Source organism: Barbus barbus (genome assembly GCF_936440315.1).
Source record: "Barbus barbus genome assembly, chromosome: 39".
NCBI classification, from domain to species: Eukaryota; Metazoa; Chordata; class Actinopteri; order Cypriniformes; family Cyprinidae; genus Barbus; species Barbus barbus.
Genome location: NC_136717.1, coordinates 5,400,021 through 5,422,881, shown reverse-complemented (window position 1 = coordinate 5,422,881; position 22,861 = coordinate 5,400,021). Strand labels below are relative to the sequence as shown.

At 38.2% G+C, this 22,861-nt stretch overlaps 2 protein-coding genes across 2 annotated transcripts; one reads left to right on the top strand and one right to left on the bottom strand.

Moving 5' to 3' along the window:
- Positions 1 to 1,119: 1,119 nt before the first annotated feature.
- On the top strand, positions 1,120 to 1,965 carry LOC306858521 (chemokine XC receptor 1-like; the record flags this gene model as incomplete). Its single annotated transcript, XM_079399087.1, has 1 exon — positions 1,120 to 1,965. The coding sequence occupies one exon, from the start codon at positions 1,120 to 1,122 to the stop codon at positions 1,963 to 1,965; it is 846 nt and encodes a 281-aa protein (XP_079255213.1).
- A 3,754-nt stretch (positions 1,966 to 5,719) lies between these two features.
- LOC306858935 (uncharacterized protein) lies at positions 5,720 to 12,916 on the bottom strand. The gene is made up of 3 exons (XM_079399744.1): positions 12,865 to 12,916; positions 12,361 to 12,445; positions 5,720 to 7,479 (listed from the first exon to the last, which is right to left on the bottom strand). Exons 2-3 carry the CDS (start codon positions 12,443 to 12,445, stop codon positions 6,608 to 6,610), a joined length of 957 nt encoding a protein of 318 aa, XP_079255870.1. The 5' UTR covers positions 12,865 to 12,916; the 3' UTR covers positions 5,720 to 6,607.
- Positions 12,917 to 22,861: the final 9,945 nt, after the last annotated feature.

Sequence of the window (22,861 nt, the reverse complement as noted above, 5' to 3'; positions counted from 1 at the left end):
CAGTGGCAAAAACACATATGGACAAGGCAAAACAAAGTTAATATCTGTGGCTCCTGAGGATACACTGAGGTCTTACGAAGTCAAACGATTAGTCTGTGAAAGAAACTGAACATTAGTAACAACATTATTACCTGTAACCCACTGCATTACTCTTAGTTATTTTTCATTTGGTGATTTATGAGAGCTTATCCTTTTTGTGTATTAGTTACATTGATAAAGTCTGTGCATGTTCATTTACTGTTATTAATAAACCTAGGTAACCATCTATACGGGCCGGTAATGTTGATGGTCCAGCGTTACCTTTCCACTCCTTTTCATTCTGGAGGCTTTCCACTGAGATTGTTGTATTAAACTTGACATGCTATCATAACACAGATGATTACAGTGTTTGTCTCTCTCGTTTTTAAATGATTGATATATACATTTGCATATTTGGTGTTGAATTAGTGGCAGGTGTGCTGGCCAGTGTCAGAGATAATTTCCTTATATTTATACACCGTACGATTTATAGATCATTTGACTGAATCAAAATGATCATTAATTTTGCTGGTATGAGCCTTAGTTTTTATATTAAGGTCAGCTGATCAATTTGCGCAATAATAATAAAAATAAATAAAAAAAAAGATCACCGTTATATGCATGCAAGATTTAATTCAATATAAAAGGTGACAACACAATTTAAGGTTCTTCTTAAATTCTTTTCTAAATGTATTTGTTTGCATCATCACATTTCAAAATGTTAATGTCAATAAAATATCACAAGCTTTCAATTTAGTTTCTGTTCAAATGTTTGCATAGACATAGGTTTTTTAATATTTGCATATCTCACATGACATATATATTCTTATGAAGGCTCTAAAGCCTGTTGACAAAGCACAGCACAGAGAATTTATACACATCCAGAGACCAGACATTCACTCTTCAGGTAAAAAAAACTACTATTTTTGTTTGATTTTCTTGTGTTAAACCACAACAATATGCAAAAATGTTTGTTAATTCAATATTGTGAATTTGGGGGGTGGGGTTGCTATTGTTTAGCTGAATTAACTCTGTTTTTTCATTAACACTTTTCTTTTTTATATAGTTGCAATATTATATGTTTGAAGACACACTGAAAAGATGAATAACTCTACAGGAAACTTCACAACACCTCAAACATCTACCAACACCACATCTCATGCCCTTGGGCTCGTGGACAATCTGGAAATCTGTGTGCACAGTATCAATTTCTTGTTTGGTCTTCCTACACATTCCTATGTTCTATGGCTCATCGTCACCAGAACAGCAAGTGGAGTTGCATCAGAGTTCTTCATCCTCAATCTCTCTGTTTGTGAGCTTGGCTTCTGTCTGGATAGTTTGGTCTTAGTACTGTCAATGTGGTTTCCAAGTTTAGTCAAATTTGAATTGTTTTTAATAGGATTCTCCATGGCTGGTCGTCCTCTGTTTCAGTGTCTGATGTGTGTTGAGCGTTACCTGGCAGTGGTTCATCCTGTAACCTTTCTGAAGTACAAACCTCTCAGATATAGAGTGATCTGCTGCACTGTTGTCTGGATACTAACTCTTGGCTCCTGTTTGCTCTGCATGTTTTTTTTAGCCTCACAAAGCAGATATATACATACATGGCTTTCATCGGTGCAGTTGATACTGGTCCTCTCCGTCCAGTTGTTTTGTCTTGTGGCTGTTCTCAGAGCTCTGAAGCAGTCAGGACCAGGAGAGAAAACAAGAGAGAAAGAGGAGGAAAACCACATGAAGAGAAGAGCGTTTCATATCATTCTAATAACTACTATGACAACTGTTATCATGTATGTCCCAAATATAATGACAGGATTCTTTGAAGTTTTAACAAGAGACAGTACTTCGACAGTTTGGTTCACTGGTTCCACTTGTTTTGTTCTGGCTGGTTTTGTGCAGCCTTTTCTTCATCTGCATCGTGCTGGAAAACTGTCCTGCTTATGTTCCTCATAAAATATTGTAATAACTTACTAAAGCTGACTTGGTAACTTTAGTCACTGGGTAAATACTGTATGTTGCATGTCTGTTTTCATCAGCTGTCCACTAGAATTAACACAACAACACTGGGTTAAATGTATAACATGTAAGAGTGTGATAAACATTGATTCCTCTGTAAATATGTGAATCTATGTCATGCCGTGTTGCATGCTGGGACGCCGCCACCATTTCTCCGCGACTTGCTTCCCTTGGTATTTTTACACAGAGAAAAGGCGAAAAAATACACTGCATTGTCCAGTTTTCTCTCAGAACGAGTACCGGAGTTACTTTTGCAATTATCGATGCAGCTTGAATGACAAACAATGGTGACATTTTCCACAATCATGACAGAAAATCAAAATCCTGCCCTGAACTCAATAGCGGAACGGCAGCGCGATCCTCTCAGTATGGCGGATAAACAAAGCAGTTTCCCAGAACTCAACACGGCGTGACGTCAGCTTCACATTCTCTATAGTCTCCATCTTTGTGGTGTTGGATCCTGCCATGCTCAGGAGGTCTTCAAATGTCTGGGTATTAAGTCTAATATACACTTTAAACCTAGCGCCATCTAGCTTCAGCTCTTGAACAAGCCGATGGATGGCATTCCCTGTATTTGTGTCTGCGTCGGAGGATGGGTTGAACCCAAACAGATCTCTGTCCTTTTGTTCTCTGAGCAGCAACACCATTTTTATCGATGTCAAATGCCATAGCCACTGCAATTATTTTCTTTTTTTCCATGTCAAAATTTGTATCTATCAATTCTGCTGCTTGCCTCTTTCTATTATTTCCGTTATTGTCTTTATTGCATCACGTCTCGAGACCCTCTATGCTGTGCTTTTATAAAACCATTCCTGAGTGTTGCATCTCGCATTTTTAGATGCAAAGACTGTAAATGGCCCCTTGTTTCCATGGCGACACGTCATGCTTGTCATGTGACGCACCAAAACGGATCGCTTTTATTTTGTTTTTCCTTTTTTATTATTAATATTCACAAACATACTCACTATATTATGAAATATCTGATATTCCAATTCTGAAATATGTGCAAGTAAATGTATTTGGTATTGTATAACTTTACAGGGTGATGGGCGCTGCCATGTTAGTTCGCGTTGAATCCTTATTAATGCTGTTGTCATCATTACTATTATGGTTTTCTACTATTGTTATGTGTATTGTACTTTTCTACATGTTCCTTTGTTTATATACTTCCAACCCCCACACCCAATCTCTCACTCACACACACACACACACACACACACACACACACACACACACACACACACACACACACACACACACACGTTGGCTGTCATGTATGTTTTGTTGAACATGGTTATTTTGTATTTGATTCGTCACCTGTAAATAGTATCTGTTTGCATAATAAAAAAAATAAAGGCTTAACAATGTAACTAAAATCACCTTCACTAACACACAGATTGCTTCTCAATACCAAATACTATTATTAAATACAACTATTATTTATCTAAAATATTTATTGATTAATAATATTTAATAAACAACAGCAGCCATTAACATTTCTGTCAAATTCTGTAAAAATTATAAAAGGCAGCGTTCTGATACATCAAAGTTAGATTAAAATATAAAGTTAAGATTTTGCCCTCAGCCAAAACTATTTGGTCTGTAACAAATAACAGATAAATAAGACTAAAGATTGCCCATTACCGAAAATGAATTATATCTTGTGTTTAACCAATAAGGAGAGACATCAGAGCCAGCTGCAAACTCCAGAAGATGTGGCCGAGGTGAGGCTGCTTTCGGTGGGCTCATGAGTGCTGAACGGCCGCTGACGCCCTGGAGCTCACATCTCTGAAAACGTCAAAGCAAATTTTTCAAATAGGTGTTATCTCTATTAACAAACCACATATTTGAAGTCTAAACAAGTACATTCTTACCTAAAAAAAACCCCTCAAAATCAGTATTATTCATAAAATTATAGTGGATTCGTTCTTCTACCATGACACTCGCTGTGAGAAATACCACAAACGGAGTGATGCAAACTGTAAAGCAGTTCCTGTGGTGATACTGGGTGAATATCTCATGCTTGGAAAGACATCTCAGCCAATCAGATTCGAGGACCAGAAAAAAGCAGTTGTATGTATATATCCAAATGTATAATCTACTACAAGTAATTACGTTTGAAAAAAATGCTCCCAGTAATTAGGGAATATAACGCCCTGTCTACCATTTATAAATAGAATTATGATGCAGAATTTAGAGGTAAATATTTACTACCATAAAATAGCTTTAAAACACAAAATAAAATAAATAATATTATTCAATTAAAATGTAGCATTTAAAATTTTAAAAATCCTGTTATCACCTCTGGTGTTGAGAAGCAACATCATAAGCCAGCTGGAACACCTAAATGAAGAGGTTGCTGCTATCAAGCAGGTATCTTTTAGTTATCTACAACAAAACAAACCTCTGCAGCTACCAGAGGATATCCGTTTGCTACTATACAACCTAGACTCCAGAGGGGCATTGCACAAAAGCAAGATAAGGGATTAAGCTGGTTTGAGTCATACCTCACAGACAGATCTGAATCTGTGGCGATGGGAAGCTCAAGGTCCTGTTCACATGCTGTTGACTGCGGGGTTCCACAAGGGTCAGTTCTTGGACCTATTTTATTTAGTCTCTACATGCTCCCCCTTGGTAAAGTCATCAGCCGCTTGGGAATTTCTTTTCATTGTTACGCTGATGATACACAATTATACATGAAAGCTGATATTCGTCCATCATCATCGTCATCATCCTCAACAACTCTTACCATACTCACTGCCTGTCTGGAGGAGATAAGTGAGTGGATGAATCAAAATTTTCTCCAGTTGAACAGTTCAAAAACACAAGCTATTCTCATTGGTTCCCCTCATCATATCAGAACATCGACCATAAACTGTATTACATTTTCAGGGCAGGACATTCCCCTATCAACATTGGTTACAAATCTCGGTGTCAGGTTTGACCCTCATCTAAACTTTGAGGCCCATATCAAACATCTCTGTAAAACATAATTTCATCACCTTAGGAATATAGCCAGACTCCGTCCCTCACTCACCCTACATGATGCAGAAAAGCTTATCCACGCCTTTGTCTCCTCCAGACTGGACTACTGCAATGCTCTGCTCATTGGGATTCCTGACAAAAGCATCCAGAAGCTCCAGTATATACAGAACAGTGCCGCCAGGATCCTGATGAGGGTGCGTAAATACGAACATATCACTCCAATTCTTCAAACTCTACATTGGCTTCCCATTTCTGCCCGGATTGAATATAAAGTCTTTCTCCTCACACATCAGTGTATCCATGGAAATGCTCCCTCCTACCTTAAAGAACTCTTTTCTCCGCAGATTGCAGCACGTTCTCTCCGTTCAACAAACACTCACCGGCTCCTTCCTTCAAGGACCAAGACCCGCACAATTGGGGACAGAGCCTTTTGTGCCGCTGCCCCTCGCCTGTGGAATGCCCTCCCTGAACATCTGAGGGCTCCACAAATGACTGACGGTTTTAAAAACTTACCATTTTAAAAAGTCCTTTAATGGCTTTTCTTGAACATCCGTTGGTTTCACAAGCGACTGATGGTTTTTAAATTTTTGAAAGCTTTTAATTTTTTTGTTTTGTTATTTTAGTGCTTAAATTGTATTAATCTCAGTTGGTAGTTGTTTTTTTTACTGAGTTTTTAATTGTTTAAACTTTTTTTTTTTTTACTATAATACTTTTGTAGCACTTTGAGATTTTATTCAAAATGTAAAGTGCGTTATAAATAAAATGTATTATTATTATTAAGCTGGGATTTTCCTGTTATCCTGGTTGAATTTAGCCCTGACTCAATTGCATGAAAGAAGGCTAAATTAAGCTAAATTATGTTACTATGGAGATTTATTCTTTGCAGCTAGGCTAAGCTGAGCTCCTCTAACTTTGACCAATAGGAACGCATCGATATTACCGCCGACTGTCTCGCATTCAATCAGTTGACTTTATTATTAGTCCAAAATTAAAAGCACAGAAAATACACCAATAATCAAAATAATAAAATTAATAAAAATAGGCAACAACCAACTGTATTTAATGTACTGTGCCCAAAATGTAGTCTAATGACCTTTTTTAAGATATATGAAAACATTTTTAACACAGTTGCTACTTGTGCATTCAGTTGATCAGCAGTTTCTAGCCATGCAGCCTTTCTCTCTGATTTTTCTCTCTGACAGCTGTAACTTTTATGGTTATTAGAACATTAAAACATTACAATCTAAATTTGCTCTTTAAAGCATTAAAAACACAAAATCAAAAGTTAATCACAAATAAAGACTCCAATACAATTATATAGATATTTTTCTTACAAAAATGCATCAGTTTATTACAGGAGGCTTTTATTCACCCCCGGAGCCCTGTGAGGCACATTGTATTATGGATGGATGCGCTTTATTGGACTGTTAAACAAAAACACCCACCGCAATTATAAGACATTTTTTAATATAACTCTGGATTCATCTGAGAGAAGAAAGTCATATACACTTAGAATGCCTTGAGGGTGATTTTTGGGTGAACTAACCCTTTAAGGCAAGTAAGCAGCTTTTCTTCAGTGTGATGCCTCGTGTGACTAAGTTCTTTTGATCAGAAACGTTTTCCTCTGATGGCTTGTAAAAGGTTTCTCTCCAGTGTGAATTCTCATGTGGCCGTTGAGGTTTCCTTGTTGAGAGAAACACTTTCCACATTGTTGACAGGTATACGGCTTCTCTCCTGTGTGAATTCTAATGTGCCTTTTAATGTCTGTTTTTTTAATGAAACTTTTTCCACATTGTGGGCAGGTGTAAGGCTTCTCTCCAGTGTGAATTATCTTGTGGTCTTCAAGGTTTCCTTTCAAAGAGAAACTTTTTCCACATTGTTGGCAGGTGTAAGGCTTCTCTCCTGTGTGAATTCTCATGTGGGTATTAAGAGTTTGTTTACGTGTAAAACTCCTTCCACAGTGAGTGCATGTGTAAGGCTTCTCTCCAGTGTGAATTCTCATGTGGATTTCAAGGTCTCCTTTTTGAATGAATCTACTTCTACACAGTTTGCAGGTATAGGGCTTCTCTCCTGTGTGAATTTTCATGTGCCTTTGAAAGTCTGTTTTTTTAATGAAACTTTTTCCACATTGTTGGCAGGTGTAAGGTTTTTCTCCAGTGTGAATCCTCATATGGACTTCAAGGTTTCCTTTGACAGAGAAACTTTTTCCACATTGTTGGCAGGTGTAAGGTTTTTCTCCCGTGTGAATCCTTATATGGATTTCAAGGCTTCCTTTTTTACTGAAGCTCTTTCCACAATGTTGGCAGGTGAAGTGGCTTCTAGCTCCTGTTTTTTGAGCACATTTGTGTGTAGTCTTTTTAATCTGTGAAGAACTAAACAAATTCTCTCCAGTTGTGAAATCATGATGTTTCTCATACTCAACTTTGTCTTTCATTTCATTCAGTTCTTGACTCAGCAGCATCAGGTCTAAAGCAAAAAGAGACCAATACAAGGTTGTTTTTTTAATGACAAAGCAATCATATTCAGACATGTAAAGCATCAAAAACAACATGTGAGCTCTAGCAGTGTTTCCCAACCTTTGTTTTAGTTGCGGCACCCTTCAAAATGAATTTGGTCACAATACTAGAATTTTTAACTTTGATATGATACCTTGAAAAGTATTAAGGTTATAACACTATTTTTAATATTATAAAAATGTTTGTCCATCAATATGGCAATCAGTAGGCTAATTTCTAATGAACAGAACAATTTATATGGCATATTTTAATGTAGGATTTTATTCATATGTAAACATTAATTAACATTATAACTACCTGTCACAAATTTTTGCTCCTTCAGTGTATTTTTGATTTTACAGTGGGGGTAATTTTGTTGCCGTAGCACAAGATAGCTTGATTTCAAAGTTTGAATAGAATAAAAATTTACGCAAGCAGTCAGTAATAAAATGAATAAACAAATTACTAATGATAGCACAAATAAATCCACATGAAAGTGAAACCTGAGAGGTTAACTAATTTTCGGCAGCTGGAATTTCGGTGCATCTCTAATTATTGGCGACATCAGAAATGGATATCAAACAATAGATGCTTTTTTGAACATTTTAAAAAATCTTAAGAAAAAAAAAAATTTTTTTACACGGCACCCCGGTTGGGAAACACTGCTCTATAGTGTTAACTCTTTGCTTTCTTTAGGAAATGGCCCAAATACTTCTCAAGCTGGCAGTTGTTAAACCCCTTACGAAAATGCTTGACTCAGGAGAACTGGTTAATTATAGAAAAATCTCAAATTTGCCAATTACATCTAAAATCTTCTCTGTCCTCTCAGCTATGATCAGTTTTAAGGAGAAACCATACTTGGGAACAATTTCAGTCAGGAAATTCAAGCCCCACTGACATACATATCTGTACATATAAGACCTACTAATCACTATTTTTGTTATATAATCATGGCTATGTGTATTTCTTCAGGTGTTGTTAGATATTATGACCAAATAGACCATTCTTTTGAACAGTCTGAAAATTATTTTGGCATGGTTTAATCCCATGGTTAGCATTGCGTTTCATCAAACACAAGTATGGAGTGCCACAGGGCTCAGTATTAAGTCCTCTTCTTTTTATGCTTGTATATTTTCTCCCTGATAGACAGTTGGTCCCATTCAATAACCAAGGGTATGCACAAATTTTGTGAAATCAGCGCACGATTGTTTTCACAAACTATTCATAATTCACCAAAAACTGATATACCACAATTTATTTTAAATTTAAGAAAAATAACCGTAGAAATAACTGAAACTAAAAAGCACTTACTCTAGGAGTATGATTAGGAATCAAATCGATTTCAATAACAGAACCACATTTTTTTTCATCTGTGAGGACCTGACCTAGCTCTGCCAGGACCTTGCTTGCTAATCAAAGCGGTCCAAAGTGGCTACACTTACGATCAGACGCCGAAAAAGCTAAGTATAATATCTGTGATAAGTTAAACATTTTTTAGTTTCACCACCAACATAGTCTCAGCCTCAGACGTGACACCCACGGAACGTTGGCTTAACGTCTGATGCATATGGCACACTTTTCTGGAAACACTTGAGGAATGTCGAAGTTGTCATCTGACTGGTTGAATTTCCGGGAGACGCGAGTGTCGCGTTTACATTCGGTCTGCCGGGAAACAAAGATGCCGTGGCGCCAAACTCCCTCACGAAAAAAGAAAGCCGTCGGGTTTACAACTGTGACGACGAACGCTTATCAGGGTCAACTAAGCGCTGGATTTTCAAAAGTATGTGAAATTTTTAATGTTCGAGGCATATAATCTTTAAAATACATCCGAGAGTTTCACACACCGGTCTGTTATTGTGGCAATATTTCCACACCCCTAAACGTGATGCTAAACGAAACGAACGATGATTGGTTGTTTGACATGTTGGTCAAACGGCCTCATGGGCAGGCCTGGGCCAATGAAAACGGCCATATATTCCAGACCTTCAGCCGTCAGTCTGAAGGTCTGGCTACGCAAGACTATAAGACTACCACCAACATGACAAAGCATTAGCATTAACTCAGGCTTTACTCCTTTCAAACATTATCTGGAATGTCATCAGCCGAACACACACAAACAAAAATGAAATCGTCTGCCTGATGAAAAAATGTATTTTAAAAAAAATGTAGCAAGTATTTGCATAATTTTTTTTTATTACCCGACCCGCAGATTATCCGCAGTGCCCGTGGATATAACCGTGATCGAACTACTCAGTTTTGTTCTTTCAGTAGTGTGGCGGGAGGAGCAAACGACAGACACAGTGGGCGTGGCGTCAGGCCTCGGAGAGGTTTTCATTAAACAATAAATCAACAAAAATAGTGTCCAAGGGGAACAAGTGTCCAAAATAAACAGGGGATCTGGTGTCCTCGTCGTGCTGCGGGGCTTGTGAAGGAGGGCAGTGTTCAGGAGGGAAGGGGCGGAGTCCGGTGGCTGCACGCGCTCCCCTCTCGGGTCCGGGAGCGAGTGGCGGCGGCTTCTTCCAGCGGCGACATCCTACTCCTAGGCCCCAGGAGCTTCTGGGGGACTCGACATCCTGGCCCGTCAGCCGTCTAACGGGTGCGGCAGTCCTCCTACTCGACGCGCCCTTCCTGGACCCACGAGGACACCAGCGTGCATACACGGGGAAGAGACCGGTCTCTCGAGGAGAGGCGCACTCGGCATTTAAACGGCTCTATTCACATGAGGTGCGCCTCATCACACGCCGCCAGCCCTGGCTGTTTCAGCGCCCCTCCTCTCTCACACACCCACTCCCGTCGGGAGCCTGGTGAAGGGCGGCGAATACGGGACGGGGTGGTGATGATGATAAGGGGGGAGGCAGCCGACTCGTCACAGTAGTTTAAATGTTTCTATTTCTTTTTTCCTCTTCAGTCTTATATTGGACAGCCAACATAATTTTTGTGATTATTTATATAGCATTATTACATATGTTATATAAAGCTTGAAGCATCAGAATCGGCATCGGTATCGGCCGATCACCATGACAAGAAATCGGTACTCAGTATCGGCTGCAAAAATCCTGATCAGAGCATCCCTACAAAGCATTTTAACAGATCGTTAAACATCATGAACACGATTCAAACATCAATGTGATTCTATTCCTAAAATACAATGATTCATCCGTTTCATTCCTCAACCTTTGACATGTGCGATCATCCATTCATCATGCAAAACTAAGAATTAGAATCATTGTAATGTGACGATCAAATATAGGTGCGGGTGGGTGGCGGGCGTATAATTTGAAGCAGCCGACTCGGGTGAAGTTTGAGCTCACCCACGCATCTCTACACTACAGTGACCTGGGTCGCCAGTAGCAAACAATGAAGCGTGCTCGGCTGGACAAACCAAGTAATTACACCATTTAGAAGCATTTCATCTGCGTAATGGCAGTGCTCATCGTTTACTCTGGAAAAAAGGTCTATGTTCTGTAAAAAAAAAAAAAAAAAGATTCACCGATACTGATATATCTGCGACAGGCTCATATCGGCTGATAAAATCGGCAAAACAATATATCGGTTGGGCTCTAATCATGACTTCAAGTGGAAAATAGTTAGTTTTCTGATAGCATGTGAAGGCAGCAGAGAAGCGCTCTCACTCAGCACAATGGAGTCCATCGTTTTGTTAACTTTGTGGTTTAAGTTTTTGGGACGCGGTAACACACGGCCCTCTCACAATATATTATTATTATATATTACAAGTCTATCGCTTTTGCTGATCTGAAATGTTCACACAATTGCTCTGCACGTATCAGAATTTCCACGCATAGGTGCGGTTAACGCTCACACTACATGAACTGTGCTCTGGCCCACCTCTTCCAACCGAGCCAGGCATGGCTAAACGAAACCAGACACAGTTCAGATTGCCTAGTGTGAGTACACCCTTAAACGAGTCATTAAACGCCATTATCGATGCATGAGTGTGATGCTGCTGATGCTACATGAGTTCAGGAGAAGAAAGACTCATCCTAGATCAATTTCTGATGATATATTTACTACTGAGCTTGATAGAAGATGTAAAAGTCACAACTGATGTTTTCTTTAGTGCACTACTTAAGTATTTGATATTAACCGTTTGTGTTGCTCAAAACATTAACAATTTAATTTTATTATGCGGCAGTTCGTTTTAAAGTGTTTGGGCACTGACTGTATTATTTCTTCATCTTTCGTGGGAAGTCGTGGCTTAATGGTTAGAGAGTCGGACTCGTAATCCAAAGGTTGCAGGTTCGAGTCTCCGGCCGGCAGGAATTGTAGGTGGGGGGAGTCCAGAGCTCTCTCCACCCTCAATACCACGACTGAGGTGCCCTTGAGCAAGGCACCGAACCCCCAACTGCTCCCCGGGCGCTGCAGCATAAATGGCTGCCCACTGCTCCGGGTGTGTGTTCACGGTGTGTGTGTGTGCACTGCTGTGTGTGTGTGTGCACGTTGGATGGGTTAAATGCAGAGCACGAATTCCGAGTATGGGTCACCGTACTTGGCAGTATGTCACTTCACTTTAGAAGAATAACGATAAGCATTCAGTGACTCTATCAAGCTGCGTATAAAAGTTGGTTGGTGTTTCTGACACATGACTATTTATTGCTTGATGTAATGAACATATATTTCTATTTACATGTTAATTTGGTAGTATAGCACTTCTGAAGACAAGCAGAACAAAATCACTTGCATTAAAAAAAAAAAAAAAAGTCAAGTTGAAGTTTAATGTTACTCAAAATAATTGTTTTGTTTAGGCTACTTCTGTTTTATTTTATATCTATTTCTGTAGAGCTGGACATTTTAATAATTATGAAATGAGTCAGCTTTGAGAATGAAAACCAACCTGTTTGTTCCTCAGTATCTTCATGTTTGACTTTGAATGCTTCTTCAATCCTCATGTCTTCAGTCTCCTCTTTAATTAACGCCATCTTTATAACAGAGTCATGAATAAATTAATTAACACACAACCAAACCTAGCGCTCAAATTATTAAAATGACACAAATTACACGTTTCATATTTGTATTAAGATTTATATTTGGTTTGATGTTTAAAACGTGCAGTTGTTTGGTAAAAGTTGTCGTTACACATGTTTGTGTTTGTTCTCGTTGTTTTTACACTTGTTTCGAGCGATTCAAAACTGAATCATTTAGCGAGTCAATTGATTCATTTGACTCGGAGTTTCAAAAAGATCCGTTTTGAAATGAGACGCACCTTTTCTGTTACTCTATCTAGTGACATTAATAAAGGTTTTATCAAAGTATTTCAGAGTTACATTCTGTAATAATCCATTGCACAGTATTATATATAAATATTCTTTAGACGAATTCTATTGATTTAAGCACACACCTTTCTCCTGCCGAATCACAGACGCTGGAGCGCGGCGCAGTCTTATGATGTCACATCACCAGACCAAAATAAAAGTCTTGTTCGCTAAAGCTGCATTTCAGAAAACAAGAGATGGTAGTGTGTCACGCTGCACTTATCAAGACTGACTAAAGCACTGAATCAATGCAGTTTTATACAGATTTCAGTAGGCTGTTCTTACAGCTGAAGACAGCAGTTCTAATCAGCAGAAGTATAGCACTTATCAGAGAGATCAGGGAAAGACCAGATACATTCACACTTACTGATTAGCATTAATGACACCAATTAAAGAAATGATGCAGAAGCATCAAGAGGGTGACACTTATCATGATTTTACATTTGTATTCCCAATCATCTAAAGCTAAATTTAAATTAGTCATCTTTATGCTGACTTTCTAAGCCTCGAAGATTGTTTAGGCCAGTTTCTTTGTCCCTCTCGCGGATGAGCCGTGTCTCTCAAAACAAAACAAAACACTGCATATTATAGTACATATAATATACATGCCGTTGCACGGCAATTGCAAAAACCAGGCCAGATCATTCACATTGCAAAACGCATGTGGATATGGTAAAAACAACAAAATAATCCTCTCCCGATGTAAATGTAACTCCCTATGAATTAATGGAGCCTCCTCATCTACAGGATTCTTTGTAAAAGGACATGTCATGTTTGTGACCTCTTCAGGCCTGAATGTCAACGGAGATCAGGACAATTAGATGAGCCCCAGAGACAGATCCCCAGAGCTCGTCACCTAGACAGCCATCGGGACAAGACCACAAGAACCAGATGAGTCCTCTGCACAAGTTGACTTTGCTGCAGCATGGAACAAACTGCTGGTTCTTCTGGCCAGAGAAGAACTGGCCCCTCAACTGAGCCTGGTTCCTCCCAAGGTTTTTTCTCCATTATGTCACCGATGGAGTTTTAGTTCCTTGCCGCTGTCTCCTCTGACTTGCTTAGTTGGGGACACTTAATTTCCAACGATATCATCGACTTGATTGCACAGATACTATTTAAACTGAATTGAGCTGGATGACGACATCAAATTCCGTTTGCATTATTGACACACTCTGTAAGACTGTAATGCTGCTTTGACACAATCTGTATTAAAAGCCCTATAAAAATAATGATGACTTGACATGATTTGTGTCCATTTGTTTGCACGAGGGATCGGAACATTATTATAATTTACATGAAATCACCTAATTACGTCTCTATATCAACTGGGTGCAATAGCAAACTAGAACAAAGGTTTGGGGGTTTTTTTCACTCTAGGCTCTTCTGTATTAAACTTCTCAGCTGAGACACTGCATGCTCTATCTAAAAAATATATCCGTTTCAAAGAGTCTTGGCATTTATCAGCGTGTTCAAGGCTAACCGTTCTGTGCACTAGTACATCAATAGAGGTTTTTGTGACGTTTCAGTACAGTGTGCTGCATATAATTTATTATTTTTAAATACTGTACATCATAGTTTACATAGGTTGACAATCCTGGCTTACATACAGGTAAAATTATTTTTTATTATTTCCTAATCTAGATTCTAGAATTTCTATGCGGCCCCCCCTAGTGCCATCTAGTGGCCCCCAGTTTGAGAAACACTAGTCTAAACACATAAATAATCAAAGAAATAAAAATCACTCAGCAAAATGCCACTATACTCACCAGAATAAAAAAAACATAAATTTGGGTCACTGATGACTTGGGTGTAAAGCGAATGAAAGCCCTTCCTATTAATAAAAGCATTTTCATCCACTGTTGGGGCTTTTATCTGGATTTGTGTCCCATCAATGCAACCAAGTGCATCGGGGAAACCGGCAATGACATGGAATGTTTGCCTGTTTGTGTTCTGGCATGCGTACGTAGTTCTTCATATGGTGACATGGGGCAAGTGACACCCTGAGGATCACTACGTACTGTGGATCTGTGAATCGGTATGCTGTCGTCTACTAAGTTGTGCATTGATCCTGTTGCAAAATAGTGTAAAGCGACACACACTTGTAGACTTGAGGAGAAAGCGCCTGTTTCAGTTTGTCTTTTGCTGAATGTCAGATGCTATCAAATCTGTTATGCGTAGTATTCTCTCTCTTTTAAAGCCCAAACAACATTTGTATCGACATCATCATACATATCCAGAGGATGACGTCTGTCTTGTAAAATTAATCTACTAACATGCAGATCTTCATCATTAATCACAAGCTCATCAATGCGATTTAATCTGGCTGCAATCTCTTTTCGGCCATTATTCATGAGGCTCACATGAATATTTAGTTGGAATGTAGAGTTATGTTTAAACGTAATGGTGCAAAAATAGTTAGTAGTGCGTAAACTGTAACTTACACTGTATCTGAAAACCTAAGCAGCTGACTTGCTACTTTGCAGGCAGTGTTTTTGCACAAAGGCACCTCATGAAACTGATTCCGGACAAGCTTCTGAGACAGCGTGATGGTTTAATAATCTACGACAAAATAGAACGAGTTTTGGTGATAACTAAACAAATATTTAATTACTATAATACTTATTTCTCACTAGAAATAACATAAAAAGTGCAAAAAGTTAGTCAGAAATATACATTTACACACACAAACTGACTCAACCAAATGCAACTTTCAGATGCCATCTTTGTTTTTACCTCAACTATTTCCTAATTAAAATGTATACTTTTACTCTGATACATTTCCCTGAAGTATATTCGTTACTTACTACAAGATAAAGTCGGAAGAACACAGGCTGCAAGAAAGCAGGTTTGATGGAGCATTCAACTGCGGATGATTCGCTGGGTGTGGTGTGCGATATACAGTATATCTTCTAAGATGTGTTGTGACATTGAGTATATCACAAAAACACCCAGAGAGTGCACACACATGATTTATTAGTCTGTCAAAATTCAAGGCATTCTAAATTGTAGATGGCAAAAATGCTTCTGTATGCTTTTTATATTTATATAATTTAATATAGTTAACTTTCTCTATATCACACAAAGAGTGCTGTTTTTTCTTCAGATATCTGCATAAATATAATAATAATTTTATACAGTTTAATAAAGTTAGCATTAAGTGACTTACATTTTAGACACAATATTGCCTGTTTTTGTTCAATTTTGCCAACGAAAGTAGTTCCAAACAAAGATCACAGCACTGTTTTGCGTCTCTGAGCAATGGACGGTGTTTATTTATTGAATAAATCAGCTTTTTGGACGAACTGGTTGAATAAATGATTCAGTGATTACTAATTAACAAAGTCAAATGCTTTGTTCCTGAATGAATCAGCCGTTTGAATAAATCGGTTGAATCTCAATGACTCACTCATTAACAGCCACTTGCTGTCACCTACTGGCGGTTTTAATTTCACATTACGACAATTTTTTTCATGTTTGAAATCATTTCAAATTTCAGTATTAAAAGTTAAAACTGAACGCAATCTTGCTACTTAATGCTGTAAACATTTTTTTAAAATGTTTATTTGCTCCTTTTGCATTTACTTGTACTTTTTACTTTCAATACTTAAGTACTTTTAATATTTAAAAAATACTTTTAATACTTGAGTACAATAAATATCACATACTTTAAGACTTTTACTTAAAGGAGTCATCGAATGGCCATTTTGCACAAGCTGATATGATTCTTTAGGGTCTTAATTAAAAGTCTATAACATACTTTGGTTAAAATTTCCCAATGGTAGTGTAAAAAACAGCTTTTTAAACCTGTCAAAATCGGCTCTGTTTTTAGCAAGCCATTATAATCCATGTTGTTTTAAATGCTAATGAGCTCTGCTGGCCCCGCCCCTCTCTTCCGTGGAGTGACGAACAGTACTGTTTACTTTAGCGGCGAAACTGGCAAACTAGAACATTATTAGGAAAGGCGATTTGCAAAGATTCATAAAAAACCCTTGTACTCCTTTTGTAGATGAAGCTGGATCACGAATGATTCGCGCGAACATAGACACATTTAGGCAGATCAGGGATCGGCGCATTCCCTTCAAAACAAAAGTAACGTTAATCCTCTGTGTCTTCAGCGGCTCAGATGTCGGGAGTAAATGACGACTGCTTTATTCATTATTACATCCAACAACAGAACACCTCAATCGCTTAATTGGAGACATCTTGTCTTCCTCTGCACCGGAGGCGACACAATGCCGGACTGATGACAGCTCACTCAGGACGGGTCTAAGGTATTTACTGCAGATTCTAATGAAGATCATCTGGAGAATTTCAATCACATTTCACATGGAAAAATGGTTGAATACAGTATTTTTTTAAAAACCCGATTCCAAAAAAGTTGGGACACTGTACAAATTGTGAATAAAAACAGAATGCAATGATGTGGAAGTTTCAAATTTCAATATTTTATTCAGAATACAACATAGATTACATATCAAATGTTTAAACTGAGAAAATGTATAATTTTAAGGGAAAAATAAGTTTATTTTAAATTTCATGGCATCAACACATCTCAAAAAAGTTGGGACAAGGCCATGTTTACCACTGTGTGGCATCCCCTCTTCTTTTTATAACAGTCTGCAAACGTCTGGGGACTGAGGAGACAAGTTGCTCAAGTTTAGGAATAGGAATTTTGTCCCATTCTTGTCTAATACAGGCTTCTAGTTGCTCAACTGTCTTCGGTCTTCTTTGTCGCATCTTTCTCTTTATGATGCGCCAAATGTTTTCTATGGGTGAAAGATCTGGACTGCAGGCTGGCCATTTCAGTACCCGGATCCTCCTCCTACGCAGCCATCATGTTGTAATTGATGCAGTATGTGGTCTGGCATTGTCATGTTGGAAAATGCAAGGTCTTCCCTGAAAGAGACAACGTCTGTATGTGAGCATATGTTGTTCTAGAACTTGGATATACCTTTCAGCATTGATGGTGCCTTTCCAGATGTGTAAGCTGCCCATGCCACACACACTCATGCAACCCCATACCATCAGAGATGCAGGCTTATGAACTGAGCGCTGATAACAACTTGGGTTGTCCTTGTCCTCTTTAGTCCGGATGACATGGCATCCCAGTTTTCCAAAAAGAACTTCAAATTTTGATTCGTCTGACCACTTTGCCACAGTCCATTTTAACTAAGCCTTGGCTCAGAGAAAACGCCTGCGCTTCTGAATCATGTTTAGATATGGCTTCTTTTTTGACCTATAGAGTTTTAGCTGGCAACGGCGAATGGCACGGTGGATTGTGTTCACCGACAATGTTTTCTGGAAGTATTCCTGAGCCCATGTTGTGATTTCCATTACAGTAGCATTCCTGTATGTGATGCTGTGCCGTCTAAGGGCCCGAAGATCACGAGCATCCAGTATGGTTTTCCGGCCTTGACCCTTACGCACAGAGATTGTTCCAGATTCTCTGAATCTTTGGATGATATTATGCACTGTAGATGATGATAACTTCAAACTCTTTGCAATTTTTGTCTGAGAAACTCCTTTCTGATATTGCTCCACAATTTTTCGCCGCAGCATTGGGGGAATTGGTGATCTTCTTGCCATCTTGACTTCTGAGAGACACTGCCACTCTGAGAGGCTCTTTTTATACCCAATCATGTTGCCAATTGACATAATAAGTTGCAAATTGGTCCTCCAGCTGTTCCTTATATGTACATTTAACTTTTCCGGCCTCTTATTGCTACCTGTCCCAACTTTTTTGGAATGTGTAGCTCTCATGAAATCCAAAATGAGCCAATATTTGGCATGACATTTCAAAATGTCTCACTTTCAACATTTGATATGTTATCTATATTCTATTGTGAATAAAATATAAGTTTATGAGATTTGTAAATTATTGCATTCGTAATTTGTACAGTGTCCCAACTTTTTTGGAATCGGGTTTGTATTTTCTTCACGCAGCAAAAGTATTCTCGTAACTTACGCAACAATTTTAAATCAATATTTGTTTACCATGAAAGATCAAAACACATTTAAACTATATTGAGTTAATTTGCACTGCTTGTAAGTGATTTTAAGTAATTAACATTGATTTAGTACAGGAAGCCTTTATTCAACCAATTAATATAATATAAAATAATATAGTATAGTGCAGTAATATAATACAAAACTTATTTAATGAAGAGTTCCAGAGTTTAAATGTCCGTGAGGGTGGTTGCTGCTATTGCTGTCCCGTTTTGTGATGCTTCTCAAAGGTTTTTTCAAACTTCTCCCCTGTATGAAGAAACTTGCAACAAGTGGATTCAGAGTATTAGATGTAAGGAGTTTAACATCATTTATGATACTACAGTATGCAGTGGCCACTTCAACATTGACGACAACATGCACTGCAAAGCTGTAAACCCTTATATACATTACTATATTACTGACCACAATGCAGCCTGTAGTGAATTTTTTTGTCGCTGTGGTTGCCTATTTATTTTAAAACTTCTGTGGGTCTGGGCAATGCGTATTAACGAGTTAATAGATGATTCACCCAAAAATAAAAATGTCAGCATAGACTCGCCTTTGTAAACCAATATGGCTTGCTTTCTTCATTGGCATGCAGAAATGGAAATTATGTTAGTGTCAGCCAGCTATTCTGATATTTTCCCCCCACAGAATAAATTCATAATGGTTCAGAATGACACAAGGGGTAATAATCTAAAACCCCAGCTAAAATCTTTTTTTTCATAAGAGTACTTGCATGTCAATACATTGTACATTTTTAAAGTAACCTTCAAGTTCAGTGTGGGCAAACTAACTTACATTGTTTTTACATTGTGTGGTGTGTATTTTATGAAAACGTCTTGCATCCAATATAGATTTGAGATGTAGAACCATTTAATGGCCTTTTGGAGAGTTCCTGAACCCGCATCCCACAACATGGTTTGTGTGACCAGACCAAGGAGAGCTACAACAAGGAGTGAAGTTGGAATAACAAGCAATAAAGTGGTAAATGATGTGTAATCTAAACATAAATCTAAACTTTAGAAACTTTGATACAGTGTAACAGTCGTGTAAAATACAAATACTAATAACTGTGATAGTGTTATGGTATATTTTTTAGCACTTCTGCCACTTGGAGGACTGATAGATCAGGCAGATCGTTGGTGACACCACTGTAAAGCGTTCTCGAGATAAAAAAGTTATAGTGTAAATTGACCACTTTAAAAAATCCTCCACCGCTGTCATTACACGCTGCATACATTATAAATGGAGCCATATCCAATATGATTGTGTTTGTCTTTTTTCTGCTAATCATATAGGCATGTTATACATTATGAATATGGCAAGATAAAAACTTCCAAGTTAGTTTTCCTCCATTTGCGCTCAGGATTACGAGTTTCTTTCTTGAGAGAATGGGTATAACTGTTGTACCATGATTTTGTAAAAGTGCACACTCATAACGTCATTTTAATTATATAAATAATACATAAATAACATGACTTAACAAATCTTTAAACATCTCATTATTACGAAATCAATTTTAAAGTCCATTAAATAAATAGCTTCAAGTTGGCATGAAAATTTATTTACAAAACCATGCAATTATGGCAATAAACAGCAGTTATACAATAAGTGTAGATAAAATATTTAACACATTTTGCAAAATTACCCATGCATTTATATGTACACTTGGACTGTAACATTTAATAAATAAAGGTTAAAACATTAAAAATGTGTGTAGCTCTCTTCACAACAACACAGACACAGGTTGGTTCTTTAGAACAGGCGTTTTATTCTTAGAGTCGTCCTCTTTATGTCTTTCGTGTCTTTGAGGTCTTGACGCCATAACACCGTGAGAACTGTATTTGTAAATTATACAACACACTGTCGTCCAATACATTGAACAAGTGAAACAAATACCTCGTTGGCCGCTTATGAAAATCTTCTTTACTGACCTTTAGGCTTGCGACAGCACTGATTTAAAAAACATATTGTAACCTTGCAGAGCCTTGAAATTCTTCACAGAAAAGGTTCCCGCACCACCTTCCTTTTTTTATTCCTCGTGATGCCTGGAAAAAACTAAGGAAAAAACAAAAAAAGGATCACTTCAAGGGATTGCAGTGGACTAACATTATCTCTTCAGGCATCCGCACAATCCATCCACATTGTAGTTTTGCTTTTACAGGCCACAGGGTTAAAAAACAAGGATCAACCAGAAACTCACCTGTTTTTAAATGCTCTGGCTATTGCTTGTTCACTGACTGCCCAGTAGAAGTTGTTGTTCACAGTGAGAACTCGCTTAAAGCACAGGTGTCCTTCAGAGGTGACATGGTAGTGCACAGTAAAACAGAGCTGCAAAGGCAAAAGGAAATACGTCAGCAATTGCAAACAACACTACCAACGGCACTCTATCTTACGAAAATGGAAAACCTGAAGGAATCTGTGTTTGAGTCTGGCTGTCGATATGAGGCACCATCAACAGGTGTTCTGAAATCCATTTTCAAATGTGTCCTTAAAGATGTACAACTAATATGTTATTCTATATCTACAGGAGACCTGGGCAGGCATGGTGAAGGACCCCCATACCAGCTATTCTCAAAGAAATGTTCAAAGATTTCAAAGAAAAAAACCCAGGTGTTGAATAATTTGAGTGAATATATGCAATCTAATGATTAAATATTTGAACCTATTATTTAATTCTGTACTATGTCCTTAGATAAGATACTATAGTCCTTTTTTTCTTATTAGAATTTCACAAAGGACAACAAGACGCAAGCAATTATGGAAAAGAGTCAGTGGGACTTGAAGAAAATTCGTTTTAAAGGAAGACGACTGACCAGACTTGATGACTTCATAAGGACCTTACGCACACTGCACTTCTAAGGGAATTTAATGATGCGGAAGGTAAAAGAGTCAACATTATTATTTCAATGTGTCTTGGTAAGTGTTATGCTTCACCACACGTTAATATATCACAAAGTACAGACATACAAGAAATGACTCGTCTGGTAAGACAGGCCTAAGGATGCATTTTCCATCCCTGCATCTGTCCAACTGTACCTTGCTGTAATGCAAAAAATAAAAACAACAACAATCTTATTAGCTCATTACCATGACATTTGGCTAGTCACATTACACACTGAAATTGTGGTCCTTTAGCTTAAATAAAAGGAAAACCTGTATTTCTAATAAATTTATCAAGAAATATGTAAAAATGTAAGAAACGTACTGATGTTAAAGAATGTCTCTACCACACAAATGAACTTGTACAAATTTAAATAAGAAGTCCTACTATATATTTCATTTCATAGGAACACCGTATCCTGAAGGAGAAGTGGAGGCAGCGAAAGCAAAACAGGAGAGGAGTCTATGTTACCTCCATCAAAAAGCCATTCCAAAAGCCACGTCCATGATGCTGGAGAGTAGCGGTAGTCCCATGAGATTTCTTGTGTCATCTTTCAAAAGTGAGACCAGGGAAAATGCTCGCTCGACATGGGCATTGGAAACAGGCAGAACAAGAAGTCTTATGGCACCTTGTGCTAATTCCTGGAAACATTTGTTTCCTCCTGCATCTTTAAATGCCTTGACCTCCAGCCAAAACTTGTCAATGTTGCCTGTTGATGCCACATTCCTCCACTGCGATTCTAATATATCAGTCGAGCATGAGAAAAGATCAGCTGGCAAGGCCTTTACTCCAGGCCTATTTAAAGTGGACATAACAGATTTTGGGCACAGGAGCTCCAGTTTGCGCAATTTTTCCATTGAAGCAGGTAAGCGCAATTGGTACTGCTTTACAAGTTCTTTCAGAAAATCCATACAGCGCGATGCAATTCTCTCCTTCATGTCGGGGGCTAACCTGCTTTCCTTCAGTTGGTCCATAAATGTAGTACCCAGGTCCGCATCCAGAGGGGAGAGGAATATGCCAGACTGTGTGAGGTCAAGTTCCCGGAGCTGCTTGTCATTATTCATGCGCAAGATGCTTGGTTTGAGAACGCGTCTAGCAGTTGTCATGTACAGTCTTTCCAAGTCTTTAAACATACTGAGGGTGTTTCCGGTTTCCAACTGAAAACATTTATTCACAGCTGCAGGCCGTTCTGGGATATAAAGGCAGCA

What these genes read in the sequence shown, in the direction of transcription:
- LOC306858935 (XM_079399744.1), bottom strand. Translation starts at nt 12,445, where the DNA reads ATGGCGTTAATTAAAGAGGAGACTGAAGACATGAGGATTGAAGAAGCA. An exon ending in AGATACTGAGGAACAAACAG is followed by an intron (nt 7,480 to 12,360) that starts GTTGGTTTTCAT and finishes TTTTTGCTTTAG; the next exon opens with ACCTGATGCTGCTGAGTCAA.